We start from the raw sequence: 15,945 nt of genomic DNA on the forward strand, positions 1-15,945 counted from the left end.
AGGGGACTTCAACACCCCACTATCTCAACTTGACAGATCATCCAGGAAGAAAATCAGTAAAGACATAAGGGAGCTACATGAAGAGATAGATAAACTAGAACTATTGGACATTTTCAGAGTCATTCATCCCAAGAAACTGGAATACATTTTACTCAAATCCACATGGATCATTCTCAAGGATAGACCATATATTAGGCCACAAAGACAGCATCAGCCAATTCAAGAGCACTGAAATCATCCCAAGCATCTTCTCAAACCACAGTGGAATTAAACTAACACTTAACAATCAACAAAAGATTAGTAACAGTCCCAAAATGTGGAAGCTCAACAGTACACTTCTTAACAACTTCTGGGTCAAAGAGGAAATCAAGGAAGAAATCAAAATGTTTCGAGAGTTCAATGAAAATGAAGACACAAGCTATCAAAATATTTGGGACACAGCTAAAGCAGTCCTAAGAGGGAAGTTCATAGCTATACAAGCACACATTAGGAAACAAGAAAAGGCACAAATAAACAGCCTGATTGCACATCTTAAAGACCTAGAAGAAGAACAACAAAGGAATCCTAAAGCAACCAGAAGGACAGAAATCACTAAAGTTAGGGCAGAAATAAATAACATTGAGAATAGGAAAACCATACAAAAGATCAATGAAAGTAAATGTTGGTTCTTCGAAAGAGTAAACAAAATCGACAAACCTTTAGCCAGACTCACAAAACAAAAAAGGGAGAAGACCCTAATAAATCGGATAGTAAATGAAAGAGGAGATATCACAACAAACACTGCAGAAATTCAACATATCATGCGAGGCTTCTATGAACAACTATATGCCACCAAACTAGAGAACCTGGAAGAAATGAATGATTTCCTAGATATCTACCAACTTCCAAAACTAAGTAAAGAGGAAGTGGATAACATGAACAGGCCCATCACAGCTAATGAAATTGAAACAGTTATCAAAAATCTTCCCAAAAATAAAAGTCCTGGATCAGATGGGTTTTACAAATGAATTCTACAAAACTTTCAAAGAAGAACTAATACCTCTACTTTTAAAAGTCTTCCAGAAGATTGAAGACACTGGAATACTCCCTGCCAGCTTCTATGAAGCCAACATCACCCTGATACCAAAAGCAGATGGGGACACAACCAAAAAAGAAAATTACAGACCAATATCTCTGATGAACGTAGATGCGAAAATATTGAACAAAATTCTAGCTAACCGGATACAGCAGTATATCAAAAAGATTGTTCATCATGACCAAGTGGGGTTTATCCCAGGCATGCAAGGTTGGTTTAATATACATAAATCAATCAATGTGATCCACCATATCAACAAAAGCAAGACCAAAAACCACATGGTCATATCAATAGATGCAGAGAAAGCCTTTGACAAAATACAACATCCCTTTATGATCAAAACACTACAAAAAATGGGAATAGATGGAAAATTCCTGAAGATAGTGGAGTCTATATATAGCAAACCTACAGCCAACATCATACTCAATGGTGAAAAACTGGAAGCATTTCCCCTCAGATCAGGTACTAGACAGGGCTGCCCACTATCACCATTACTATTCAACATAGTGTTGGAAGCTCTTGCCATAGCAATCAGGCAGGAGCAAGGAATTAAAGGCATACAGATTGGAAGAGAAGAAGTCAAGCTCTCCTTATTTGCAGATGACATGATAGTATACATGGAAAAACCTAAGGAATCCAGCAAGAAGCTTTTGGAAATCATCAGGCAATACAGTAAGGTGTCAGGCTATAAAATTAACATTCAAAAGTCAGTGGCATTCCTCTATGCAAACACTAAGTTAGAAGAAATTGAAATCCAGAAATCTATTCCTTTTTATATAACAACAAAAACAATAAAATATCTAGGAGTAAACCTAACCAAGGAAGTGAAAGACTTGTATACTGAAAATTATGAGTCACTACTCAAAGAAATTGAAAAAGACACAAAGAAGTGGAAAGATATTCCATGTTCATGGGTTGGAAGAATTAACATTATCAAAATGAATATATTACCCAGAGCCATCTACAAATTTAATGCTATCCCCATCAAGATCCCAAGCACATTTTTTAGGAGAATAGAACAAATGCTACAAATGTTTATCTGGAACCAGAAAAGACCTAGAATTGCCAAAAACAATCTTGAGAAAAAAGAACAGAACCGGAGGCATCACACTCCCAGATCTCAAACTGTATTATAGGGTCATTGTCATCAAAACTGCTTGGTACTGGAACATGAACAGACACACTGACCAGTGGAATAGAATTGAGAGCCCAGAAATGAGGCCCCACACGTATGGACATCTAATCTTTGACAAAGGGGCCCAGACTATTAAATGGGGAAAGCAGAGTCTCTTCAACAAATGGTGTTGGAAACAATGGGTTGAAACATGCAGACGAATGAAACTGAATCACTGTATTTCACCAAATACAAAAGTAAATTCCAAGTGGATCAAGGACTTGGATGTTAGACCAGAAACCATCAGATACTTAGAGGAAAATATTGGCAGAACTTTTTTCCGCATAAATTTTAAATGAAACGAATCCAATTACAAGGAAGACTAAGGCAAGTATAAACCTGTGGGACTACATCAAATTAAAAAGCTTTTTCACAGCAAAAGAAACCACTAACCAAACCAAGAGACCCCTCACAGAATGGGAGAAGATCTTTACATGCCATACATCAGATAAGAGTTTAATAACCAATATATATAAAGAGCTTGCCAGACTCAACAACAAGACAAAAAATAACCCCATCCAAAAATGGGGGGAGGACTTGGACAGAATATTCACCACAGAAGAGATCCAAAAGGCTGAGAAACACATGAAAAAATGCTCCAAGTCTCTGATTGTCAGAGAAATGCAAATCAAGATAACAATGAGATATCACTTCACTCCTGTGAGAATGTCATACATCAGAAAAGGTAACAGCAGCAAATGCTGGAGAGGGTGTGGGGTCAAAGGAACCCTCCTGCACTGCTGGTGGGAATGTCAGTTGGTCCAACCCTTAGGGAGAGCAGTCTGAGAACCCTCAGAAGGCTAGACATGGACCTACCCTATGACCCTGCAATTCCTCTCCTGGGGATAGATCCTAAGGAACCCAACACAACCATCCAAAAAGATCTGTGTACGCATATGTTCTTGGCAGCACAATTTGTAATAGCCAAAACCTGGAAGCAACCCAGGTGTCCAACAACAAATGAGTGGCTGAGCAAGTTGTGGTATGTATACACAATGGAATACTACTCAGCTGTAAAAAATGGTGACTTCACCGTTTTCAGCCGATCTTGGATGGACCTTGAAAAAATCATGTTGAGTGAAATAAGTCAGAAACAGAAGAGTGAATATGGGATGATCTCACTCTCAGGCAGAAGTTGAAAAACAAGATTAGAAAAGAAAACACAAGTAGAACCTGAAATGGAATTGGCGTATTGCACCAAAGTAAAAGACTCTGGGGTGGGTGGGTGGGTGGGGAGAATACAGGTCCATGAAGGATGATAAATGACATAGTGGGGGTTGTATTGTTAAATGGGAATCTGGGGAATGTTATGCATGTACAAACTATTGTATTTACTGTTGAAAGTAAAGCATTAATTCCCCAATAAAGAAATAAATTATTTAAAAAAAAAAAAAAGGCCCTCACGCCCTAAGCTCCAAAGCGGCGGGTTCAGTCCCCCACACCACAGGCCAGAGCTGAGCAGTGCTCTGGTAAAAATAAATACATAAAATTTTTTCTAATCTTTAAAAGAGACAGAGTTAGAGGCTCCTCAGGGGAGTAGTAGAGGCCAAAGGCCAAATCAGTGTGCTGGCGGGTGAAGCACAGGCAGCCACAACAGGGGGAGCAGGACAGTGGCACAGGCGGCGTCAAGCATTTGTGAGGCGGCATCAGAGGACCAGCGTCCACATCACAAGAGCAGCAGAAAGAGCTTTCAGAAAAGAACAGAAACCCTCCAAGTTGGATGTCGGAAAGGAGACAGATAACCAATGAGACTACAACATCTTTCTTTCTCTTTCTCAATAAATAAGTCTTTACAAAATAAGTCACAGGCTGGGGAGACAGCATATGATTATGCAAAAAGATTTTCATGTCGTGGTCCGGGAGGTGGCACAACGAATAAAGCGTTGGACTCTCAAGCACGAGGTCCTGCGATCAATCCCTGGCAGCACATACACCAGAATGATGTCTGGTTCTTTCTCTCTCCTCCTCTCCTTCTCATTAATAAATAAATAAAATATTTTTAAAAATATTTTCATGTCTAGGGCTTTGAGGTTCCAAGTTCAAATCCCAGAAACCAAACCAGAGCTGAGCAGTGCTCTGGCCTTTCTCTTGTTAAAAAATAAATTAAGGGGGCCGGGCAGGAGTGCACCAGGTTAAGAGCACAAGGACCAGTCCAAGGATTATGGTTCGAGCCTCTGGCTCCTTACCTGCAGGGGAGTCGCTTCATAGCAGTGAAGCAGATCTGTAGGTATCTATCTTTCTCTCCCTCTCTGTCTTCCCCTCCTCTCTCAATTTCTCTCTGTCCTATCCAACAATAACAGCAGCAACAATAACAACAACAATGATGGGAAAAAGATGGCCACCAGGAGCAGCAGATTCATAGTGCAGGCACCCGAGCCCCAGTGATAACTCTGAAGGCAAAAATAAATAAATAAATAAATAAGACAAGGGGCCGGTGTTAGCACACCTGGTTGAGTGCACATGTTACCATGAGCAAACAAGGACCCTGGTTCAAACACCACTCTCCCCCACCCCCTCATGTCCCCAACTGCAGGGGGAAAGCTTCATGAGCGGTGAAGCAGTGCTACAAGTGTCTCTCTCTTTCTCTCTTCTTCTCTGTCTTCCCCTCACCTCTCAATATCTAGCTGTCTCTATCAAATAAAGATAATAAAAAATTAAAAATTAAAATATTGCACCAACAGGTACCCTTGTACTCATGTATCATTATTACACTCAATCTTTTTTTTAACCAGAGCACTGCTTAGCTGTGACTTATGGTGGTGCGAGTGGCTGTACCTGGGACTTTGGAGCCTCAGGCATGAGAGTCTCTTTGCATAACCATTATGCTGTCTACTCCCACCCACCCCCCCAATCCTTTCTAAAAAAGAAAATGGTGGGGGTCGGGTGGTGGCGCAGTGGGTTAAGCGCATGTGGCGCAAGGCGCAGGAACCGGCGTAAGGATCCCGGTTCGAGTCCCCAGCTCCCCACCTGCAGGGGAGTCGCTTCACAGGCGGTGAAGCAGGTCTGCAGGTGTCTATCTTTCTCTCCCCTTCTCTGTCTTCCCCTCTTCTCTCCATTTCTCTCTGTCCTATCCAACAACGAATTGCGTCAACAAGGGCAATAATAATAACCACAACGAAGCTACAACAAGGGCAACAAAAGGGGGGGGGGAATGGCCTCCAGGAGCGGTGTATTCATGGTGCAGGCACCGAGCCCAGCAATAACCCTGGAGGAGGAACAAAAAAGAAAAAAAAGAAAATGGTGCCAGGTAGATAAATCACCTAGGAGCATCTACTACCTTGTTATGTGAAAAACCCAGGTTCAAGCCTTCAGTCCATCACACTGGTGAAGCTTTGGTCCTGTGATTTCTCTCTTTCTGTCTGTCTCCCTCCCTCCATATATATATATATATTTGAAAAAGTGGAAAATGGACCCAGAGCAGGAAAGTCCCAGTGATAACAACAACAACAACAACAATAATAATATCTAAATGAGAGGGGAACCTTTTGCTGTAAAAGAAAATTATGACTCTCTTGCAGCTTCTGGGAATTTTTTTGTAGAGCTTCAGCTTCCTTCAGATGGAATGCGAGGGCTTTCTGGAGATAAATGTTCTCTTTAAAAACATTCCTTCCAGCATTGTTCAATTGCCTGAAATATATACAAGATCACAAAACACAGATTTATGTTTCAGATATTAGCAAACTAAAACTACTGCTTTAGCCCCCATTAGTTGTAATAACCACTAGTTATGTATCTTGTGGTGGATACTCAATAGTTATAGGTGGGAAGGAGTCTTAAGATCCCCAAGTTTTCACCAGTGAAAAGTAAAAAATGCTATGTTACTTCCAATCAAGGACATTATGAGCAAGTATGCCTTTCCTGTGCTCCCTCCTGTCTGTTTGATTAGATATGAAGAATCCCAAGATGGGAGCAACCCAGACTCCCGAGTCACCATTGGATGAGAGCAGTCAGACTGTGTGAACAGGGGCAAGCCACTGACACTTAGGAATTTGTTAGCTAACAAAATACATTTAAGCGTTATTTTTACTAACCTACTTCATGACAACCGGGCAAGGTCACTAACAGTAATCCCATTTTTTTGCTGAAGAAATTTAGATTTTAAAAAGGACAGGTATAATAGCATAATAGTTATACAAAAAATCATTTTAAAATAGCATTCAAGGGGTCGGGGTGTAGCACAGCAGGTTAAGCACACATGGTGCAAAACTTGAGGACCAGCGTAAGGATCCCAGTTTGAGCCCCCAGCTCCCCACTTGCAGGGGAGTCACTTCACAGGTGGTAAAGCAGGTCTGCAGGTGTCTATCTTTCTCTCTCCCTCTCTGTCTTCCCCTCCTCTCTCCATTTCTCTCTGTCCTATCCGGAAACAACAACATCAATAACAACAACAATAACAGCCACAACAATGATAAAAACAACAAGGACAACAAAAAAGGAAAATAAATAAATAAAATATTTTTAGAAATAGCATTTATGCCTGAAGCTCCAATATCCCAGGGCCATTCCCTGGCACTACCAAGCCAGAGTTGAGCAGTGCTCTGGATAAAAAACAGATGACTCTTCATAAGAGAGTCAGTAAAAAGAAAGAAAAAAACAAAACAAAACAGATTAGTGGCTGACAAAGTTGTGGTCTACATACACAATAGAATACTACTCAGCCATTGAAATGATGACTTCACCGCCTTCATCTCATCTTGGATGGAGCTTGAAGGTATCACGTGAAGTGAGATCAGCCAGGAAGAGGAGGAGGAATGTTGGACGACCTCACTCATAGGCAGAAGCTGAGAAATAAGAACAGAAGGGGAAACACCAAGCAGAACCTGGGCTGGGTTTGGGATATTGCAGCCGGTCAAAGGCCCTGGGGTGGGGAAGTGTCTTTCAGGTCCCGGGCCTGATGGTGGAGGAGGACCTAGGCTGGGGGTGGATTTTCAGAATACTTAGGAATTTTACACATGTACCAACAGCTGCATCCACTGTGAACCATTAATCGCAATAAAATAAAAATTGAAAACAAAACAAAACAAAAAAAGTCTTCCTGTGGTCCGGGAAGTGACGCTGTGATAAAGCTTTGGACTCTCAAGCTTGAGGTCCTGAGTTCGATCCCCAGCAGCACATGTACCAGAGTGATGTCTGATCTTTCTCTCTCCTTCTATCTTTTTCATAAATAAATAAAGTTTTCTTTTTTTAAAGACTTCCTGTGGGGCCAGGAGATAGCTTAGCGGGTGGAACATGCACCTTGCTAAGTGTGAGGCCCAGGCAGAGCCCCAACAGCACGCCGACGTACCATGGTACCCAGAGAAGCTCCAGTGCCCTGGAGCTTCCTCTCTGTGTCTAAAATAAAAAGATTGAGGAGAAAAATGCCTGGGAGCCGCGGAATCATGTGCGTGTGAGTCCCCAACACTGCAAGACCAATAAAAATACATTTAAATAAAAAAATCCCCTGTCGCAACTATGCAAATTGGGCATTTCCTTAATAAGGTGATTACATCATAAATAAAACAATAACATTTAAAAATAAAAAAATAAAAACAAAAAATCAAGTTGAGATATCCCCCTCTAGTGGCCCAGAGGTGGCACTGCAGTTAGAGTACTAGGCTTGCAAATATGACCGCCCAAGTTCAGCCTCTGGCACTGAATAAATGTTCTCAGTCTTTATCTTGTGAAATAAAACTTTTTTTTTTTTTTTGGCCACCAGGGTTGTTGCTGGGACTTGGTGCCAGCACTATGAATCCACAACTCCCGGTAGCTATTTTTTCCTTTTTTTTTTTTTTAATATTTATTTGTTTTCTCTTTCGTTGCCCTTGTTGTTTTTCATTGTTGTTGTAGTGATTATTGTTATTGATGTCGTCGTTGCTAGATAGGACAGAGAGGAATGGAGAGAGGAGAGGAAGACAGAGAGGGAGAGAGAAAGACAGACACCTGCACACCTGCAGACCTGCTTCACCGCCTGTGAAGCGACTCCCCTGCAGGTGGGGAGCCGGGGCCTCGAACTGGGGTCCTTACACCCATCTTTGCGCTTCGCGCCACGTGCGCTTAACCCGGTGCACTATCGCCCGACTCCCCCCGCCCATTTTTTTCTAATTTTATTTTTTATTAGATAGGACAAAGAGCAATTCAGAGACAGAGAGGGAAAAAGATAGACACCTGCAAACCTGCCTACTGCTCTTGAAGCAGAGCCCCTGTAGGTGGGGATCCAGAGCTCGAACCTGAGTCTTTGTGCTTGTTAATATGTGCGCTTAACTGGGTGTACCGCTGTCCAGCCCCCAGAAAACAAATCTTAAAACAAAGAGAAAGAGAGAGAGAGAAAGATAGCATATTGGTTATGCAAAGACTTTCATGCCTGATGTTTCAAAATCAGTTCCTGGAAGAAGCAGAAGCTATGATAGTGATGATGATGATGATGATGATGATGATGATGATGGTGATGATGATGATGATGATGATGATGATGGTGATGATGATGGTGATGATGATGATGATGGTGATGGCACCTTCCTACAGCCAGTTAGAATACATGTTGAAAGCTAAAGTCTAACTTCACAGTCTGGAGTCTTTCTTGCACGATGTGTGGCTGCAGAGTAGGTGAGGGAAGAGGCAGAGACAGCGAGATAAAGTCAGTCTGAATCAAGTGAAAGAGGAAAGAAGGGAGATGACCAGCCCAAAGGCAAAGAGGCTCTAGGGAAGAAGCGCAGCGGCATCTCACACAACAGCTTCATGGTGAGCTCTCTCCGCCAGCATTATGATCTTCTTTTCAGCTTCTTGTTCTAGTCGGTGCTAAAAACGGAAATAGAGCATCTGAAGACAGAGCTATATTGCTAACAACAAAGGTCACACATAGAAATTTAACTAATTATTTTATGATGTGAAATAAAATACACCTGTGGCCTGGGAGGTGGTGCGATGGAAGTGTTGGAATCTCAACAATGAGGCCCACAGCCTGAGCCCTGCCAAACTCTGCATATGCCAGAGTGATTTGTTTTCTCTCTCTCCCTCTCCCTCACCCTCTCCCTCTCTCTCTCCTCTCATAAGTAAACATTTATAAATAAATAAATACGCCTGTCTACATAGTGTGAAGGTGTGAAGTACTTCCACCTTTGATACAGAAGTCACAATCACGAGAGCTGAGAGTGTAAGCGTCGGGAGAGTAGAGACACGGGAGGACTTCCCTCCTAACAGTGCCAGTAAGAGCTTCACAGAAAACCACCAAGATGCTGCCTTTGCCCCACTCCCAGCTTATTCCATATACAAGCTGGAAAACTAGGCTCACTTTTGAAAGTAAATTAAAAAGAGAACAGAAGAAGAAAAAGGAGAGGGGAGGGGAGGGGAGAGGGGAGGGGAAAAGAAGTTCCCAGAACATGTTGGCAGAGGAGTACCTAGTGGGGTTAAATGGAAATGTGGAAAACTGAGAAATGTTAATAAGATAGCAACTGGCAGGTGGCTATCTCTCAGGATCTGTGTAAATACGACTATGTTGTTGTCGGGAATAAAATAATTCATCAGAAACCTGGGTAATCCGTACCTTTTCTTCAAAAAACTTGCTTTCCAGGCTTCTAAGAGTCTCCTGATGTTTTCTCTCTGTGATTCTTAAATTCTCCTTCAGCTAAAATGGAAACAGCAACAATAAGAAAATGGTCAGGAGAAAACAGGATAGAGAGGGGTGGCATATTTCTAGAGAACTCTCAGTTGAAAAAACATCACCTTTTTGTTAGCCATAACCTGTTAATCCTGAACATACAAAAGAAAATCTGTCCCTGCCTCTTGATTTCATGTTTTCTAGTTTTTTATAAATGTACAAGATGCGTATTGTGGGGAGTCGGGCGGTAGCGCAGCGGGTTAATCGCAGGTGACACAAAGCTCAAGGACCGGTGAAAGGATCCCAATTCCAGCCCCTGGCTCCCCACCTGCAGGGGAGTCACTTAACAAGTGGTGAAGCAGGTCTGCAAATGTCTGTCTTTCTCTCCCCCTCTCTGTCTTCCCCTCCTCTCTCCATTTCTCTGTCTTATCCAACAATGACGATGATAATAATAGCTACAACAATAAAACAACAAGGGCAACAAAAGGGAATAAATAAGTAAATAAATATTTTAAAAACCAAACAAGATAAACAAAATATTTAAAAAGATGAGTATTGTGTTCTAAAGAGCTTTTCCTTAATAATATTTGTTAGAACATTCAGTCAGTTTACTTCCATAGCCATATTTTCCTGAAGATGTTTATTTTGAACATATGGACTCACAAAACCATATCTCAGAGTCAGAAGGGAAGTTAATCATCATATTGTACATAGTACTCCTCCTTATGGAAGAAACCCTTCCATGAAAAAAAAAAATCTAGAGTGAATGCCAATGATTCTAATTCCATTAATTCACTAGTTTGCCCTTTACAAGTTGCCATTTTTCAGCCATCAAGTTGCAGACATTACTATGGTGCCAACCTGACTTCCCTGGGCAGATGACTTCAACAACGTGTCCTGGAACCCCACCTCTCCAGAACCCTACCTGACAAGGGAAAGATAAAAACAGACTGGGGGTACAGATCCACCTGCCAACACCCATGTCCAGTGGAGAAGTAATTACAGAAGCCAGAATTCCCACCTTTTGAATCCCATAAAAAATTCTGATCCGTCCAGAGGCGGAGCTACAAGCAGCAGCAGTTCGGCTTTCTGTCCTCTCCTCTCCTCTCCCGGATCAACTAGGAATACCAAAGGAGACCACCCGGACCGAAACAAGACAGGACTTGAATAACCACAGGAACCCACTTCTTCTAGCGTTTGCCCTTCTTCCGTAGCCAGTCAACAGCGTCAGGTTGAGCCTGATGTCAAGTTTCGAGACCTCCTTTGAATCTGGAGAGGTGGCAGTCATTGACTATGTGGGTCATAGTCTGTCTGGAGCCGCAGGGGCAGTTCGGGTCATCTCTGGCTCCCCAGCGATGGAACATAGCGGCGCACCGGCCATGGCCTGTTCGATAGCGATTGAGGAGGGCCCAATCATAACGTGCTAGGTCAAAGCCGGGTTGACGCTCGCAGGGGTCTGTGATGAGGTGTTTGTTCTTTACCTCAGCTGACTGCCAGCTCTGTTTCCAAGAGTCTGGAACAGAGAAGTTCAGTGTAGGCGTAGGGGACCAGATTGGGTGACGAGACGTCAAGCGTTGGACAGGGTGGGCGAAGATATCCACGTATATTGGCAGGTCCGGTCGAGCGTAGACGTGGGAAATGAACTTAGATGATGGATATCCGACGGATATCCGGGGCGATGTTGCTAAGAACTGGCAGCCATGGAACCGGGGTGGAACGGATGGTTCCAGAAATGATCCTCATGGAGGAATATAATTTGGAATCAGCCAAGTGGACATGGGGGCTACGGAACCATACTGGGGCACAGTATTCTGCAGTGGAATAGCATAATGCCAGAGAGGATGATTGTAGTGTGGAAGCGCTCGCGCCCCATGAGGAGCTGGCCAGTCTTGCAATGATGTGATTCCTCGCGCCCACCTTTGCTGCAGTTTTTATGAGATGTTCGTGAAATGACAGAGTGCCATCGAGAGTAACGCCAAGATAGACTGGCTGGGCTTCATGCCGGATTCTCGTATCGCCAAGCTGCACATTAAGCTCACTCGAGGCCGAGGCATGGTGTAGATGGAAAACAGATGATACCGTTTTTGCAGTGCTAGGGATTAGTTGCCATTTTTTACAGTAATCAGATATCAGAGACATGTCTTTCGTGAGTGTTTCCTCGAGGATGTCGAACTTAGATGCCTGAGTTGCACAGCAGATGTCATTGGCGTAGATGAACTTCCTTGAAGAAGTTTCTGGGAGGTCATTGATGTAAATATTAAATAGCGTAGGAGCCAGAACAGAGCCCTGGGGGAGGCCACTTGAGATAAGTCTCCATCTGCTAGACTTGTCACCCAGATGCACCCGGAATCTTCTGTTTTGGAGAAGAAACGATATAGTGTTGGCCACCCATGGAGGCAGGCATCTTGAGATCTTGACTAGGAGACCACGGTGCCAGACCGTGTCACAGGCTGCTGTGAGATCAACAAAGACAGCACCCGTCTTTAAATTCTTCTGGAATCCATTTTCAATGTAAGTTGAGAGGGCCAGGGCTTGTTCGCAGGTAGATCTTCCTGGGCGGAAACCAGCCTGGGCGGGTGATAGGAATTTCTCTGTAAAATGAGAAATATGTGACAGAAGCAGCCTCTCAAGGAGTTTGTAACACACGGAGAGGAGAGAAATTGGTCTACAGTTGGCGGCCAGTGTTGGGTCTTTCTTTGGTTTCAAAACTGCTATTATCTTCGCACGACGCCAAATTTTGGGCATAGATTCAGATTCCAAGATGTGGGACAGGAATGAAGTGAGCCACTTCTTTGCCACGGGGCCCAAGTTAAGAATGAGTTCTGGGGTGATGTTATCATAGCCAGCAGCCGTCCCGGTTTAACCCTCTTCAAAGCGTCTTCCAGTTCAGACAGTGTAAAGGGAGAGAGTTTTGGAGATGGACCAGATAACCGGAAGTGGGATGACCACTCATGGGAAATTTCTCTTTTCCAGACTGGGTCGATCTTAGCACGTCCAATTTGAGTTAGGTGACTGGCCACTGAGTTTGGAGATATGGGAGGATGGGAGACGGGAGGGGGTTGGCTACCGGCACCCAGACTATGAAGAAGCTTCCAGGCCTTCCTACTTGAGTGGGTGAAGTTCAGACTTTCTGTGAGTTGTTGCCAGCGGGCTTGGCGTGCTGCATCCAGGGAGGCAATGAGATGGTCAGCCACATCTGGGTCGCCCGACTCATCATACTGCTTTAGTAGTTGCTCGCATTCAGCATCAAGACAAGGCATATAGTTAGCACGTCTCCCACGAGGAATGGCTTGGGAAGCTGCTTTGAAGATGGCTTGGCGGAAGCGCCTATAGGAATCTTCAGAGGGGATAGAGTTAATTGGAATTGCAGGAATAGATTTGTTGGTAAGATCACTGAACAGACGCCAGTTTGCTTTCCGAAAGTCCCATCTTAGTTTCTCTGAGCACAGAATCAGTGGGAGCTGGAGACCAATGTGGATGATAGCTGGGCGGTGATGACTGTGCGGGAAGATCTTGAGAACGTGTCTCGTAGCAGGAAAGGCTTGGCCGTTGACTGTGCTAATCCAGCACAGGTCAGGTGATGAGTCTGTATTCCATCTAGCACTGTGAAAAGAGCCTGGCTGTTTGGGATCGTATAATAGGGAGAGGTCATTTGCTGAAGCCCAGTCGGCTAAGATAGAGCAGTCAGCACGAGTGGAGGAACCCACTAAATCACCGAATCCGGAGCAGCAACAGGGAGGGACACCAGGGGACAGAGATCTAACCAGGAAACTCAGGAGAAGACCTATACCTCGGTGGCATAGCTGAGGGGCTGTGAAAGTCTCTTTGCATAACCACTGGATTATCTCTGCCACACCCTGCTTTATCTCTTGGTCAGGAGTCAGTGATTAAGCTAAGAAGCCTACTGATAGTTTAAAAGCCCTCAGGCTCCCATAGCCTACAGGGAAGAAAAAAAAAAGAGGCTTTTAAACCACTGAGCTCCAACTCAGGGATTAAATACTATTGAAACAACTGTTTACTTCCACCACTGTGAACCCTTTAATTAACTTACTTAGACACAAGTCAATCCAGGCAATAGTGATCAGTAATTTGAAAAGTACTGATAAAGGGAACTCATAACATAATATATAAAATGGTTAAAACAACAAGAAAAAATATTGGAGACTCAAACTAGGACAAGAGTCCAGCTAAAAAGTACTCCAGAGGGTGAAGCACAAAATAACGAGTTCAACATCCAAACATTAGCTAAGGAAATAATCACAGGAGTGAGTAAAGAATTTGAAAAAATTGTAATCAGAAATACAGGAACAACAAATGAGACTATGGAAGAAAATTCTAATTATCTCATGGTTATTAGAGAGCTGAAAGCTGAAATCGCTGAGCTAAGAACACAACTAGCTGAACAAGCTAAAACAGTATCAGAACAGGGCAACAAAAATAGATGAACTCCAGAAAACAGTAGAAGGCAGAGAGAATAGAATCTATGAGGCTGAAGACAGAATTAGCAAGATCGAGAATGAATTAGAGACAACTAAAAAAGAAGTAAGAGATCTCAAAAAGAGATTAAGAGAGCTGAAAACAACAACAGAGTCCTATGGGATGACTTCAAAAGAAACAATATATGCATTATTGGCATACCAGAGGAAGAAAGAGGAGAGGAAGAAAGCATTTTCCAGGCCATAATAGCTGAAAATTTCTCTAGTCTAGACAACATCAAAGACATAAAGATTCAAGAAGCCCAGAGGGTCCCAAACAGAATTAACCCAGACCTAAAGACACCAAGACATGTCGTACTTAGATTGGAAAGGAATAAGGATAAAGAAAGGATCCTCAAGGCTGCAAGAGAAAAACAAAGAGTCACCTACAAAGGAAAACCCATAAGATTAGCAGCAGACTTCTCCACACAAACACTATAGGCCAGAAGAGAATGGCAAGATATCTATCGAGTGCTCAATGAGAAAGGTTTTCAACCAAATATACTATATCCTGCTAGACTGTCATTCAGACTAGATGGAAGCATCAAAACCTTCTCAGACAAGCAACAGTTGAAGGAAGCAACCATCACTAAGCCTGCCCTGAAAGAAGTTCTGAAAGGTCTTCTATAAACAACCAAACCACCACAAATAGGACATATATCAAAACACTCTAAAACTCTGCAAGAATGGCATTAAAATATCTTCAATCTTTGATATCAATAAATGTCAACGGCCTGAATTCACCTATTAAAAGACACAGAATAGGAAGATGGATCAGAAAACACAACCCAACAATATGCTGTCAACAGGAAACCCACCTAACTCAACAAGACAAACACAGACTTAAAGTGAAAGGATGTAAAACTATCATACAAGCCAATGGCCCACAAAAAAGGGCAGGAGCAGCTATTCTCATATCTGACATGATAGACTTTAAAATAGATAAGATTAAAAAAGATAGGAATGGACACTACTTCATGCTCAGAGGATCAGTCAATCAAGAGGACTTAACAATTATTAATATCTATGCACCCAATGAGAAGCCATCTAAATACATCAAACTTCTACTGAAAGAGCTACAGCAATATATTAACAGTAACACAATCATAGTAGGGGACTTCAACACCCCACTCTCTCAACTTGACAGATCATCCAGGCAGAAAATCAATAAAGATATAAGGGAGCTACATGAAGAGATAGATAAACTAGAACTATTGGACATTTTCAGAGTCATTCATCCCAAGAAACTGGAATACACATTTTACTCAAATCCATATGGGTCATTCTCAAGGATAGACCATATATTAGGCCACAAAGACTGCATCAGCCAATTCAAGAGCATTGAAATCATCCCAAGCATCTTCTCAGACCACAGTGGAATTAAACTAACACTTAACAATCAACAAAAGATTAGTAACAGTCCCAAAATGTGGAAGCTCAACAGTACACTTCTTAACAACTTCTGGGTCAAAGAGGAAATCAAGGAAGAAATCAAAATGTTTCGAGAGTTCAATGAAAATGAAGACACAAGCTATCAAAATATTTGGGACACAGCTAAAGCAGTCCTAAGAGGGAAGTTCATAGCTATACAAGCACACATTAGGAAACAAGAAAAGGCACAAATAAACAGCCTGATTGCACATCTTAAAGA

At 42.6% G+C, this 15,945-nt stretch overlaps 1 protein-coding gene across 3 annotated transcripts in view; it reads right to left on the bottom strand.

Moving 5' to 3' along the window:
* The window catches only part of BBOF1 (basal body orientation factor 1), a 52,368-nt gene that overhangs the window by 8,626 nt on the left and 27,797 nt on the right, over positions 1–15,945 (bottom strand). For all 3 annotated transcript variants that reach the window (XM_060175474.1, XM_060175472.1, XM_007521772.3), the window contains 3 exons: positions 9,766–9,846; positions 8,950–9,020; positions 5,732–5,876 (listed from right to left, as the gene is read on the bottom strand). In XM_060175474.1, the coding sequence (XP_060031457.1) occupies positions 5,732–5,876; positions 8,950–9,020; positions 9,766–9,846 (297 nt within the window). The remainder of the gene's footprint in view (positions 1–5,731; positions 5,877–8,949; positions 9,021–9,765; positions 9,847–15,945) is intronic.

Source organism: Erinaceus europaeus, chromosome 16 (assembly GCF_950295315.1).
Source record: "Erinaceus europaeus chromosome 16, mEriEur2.1, whole genome shotgun sequence".
Lineage (NCBI taxonomy): Eukaryota > Metazoa > Chordata > Mammalia > Eulipotyphla > Erinaceidae > Erinaceus > Erinaceus europaeus.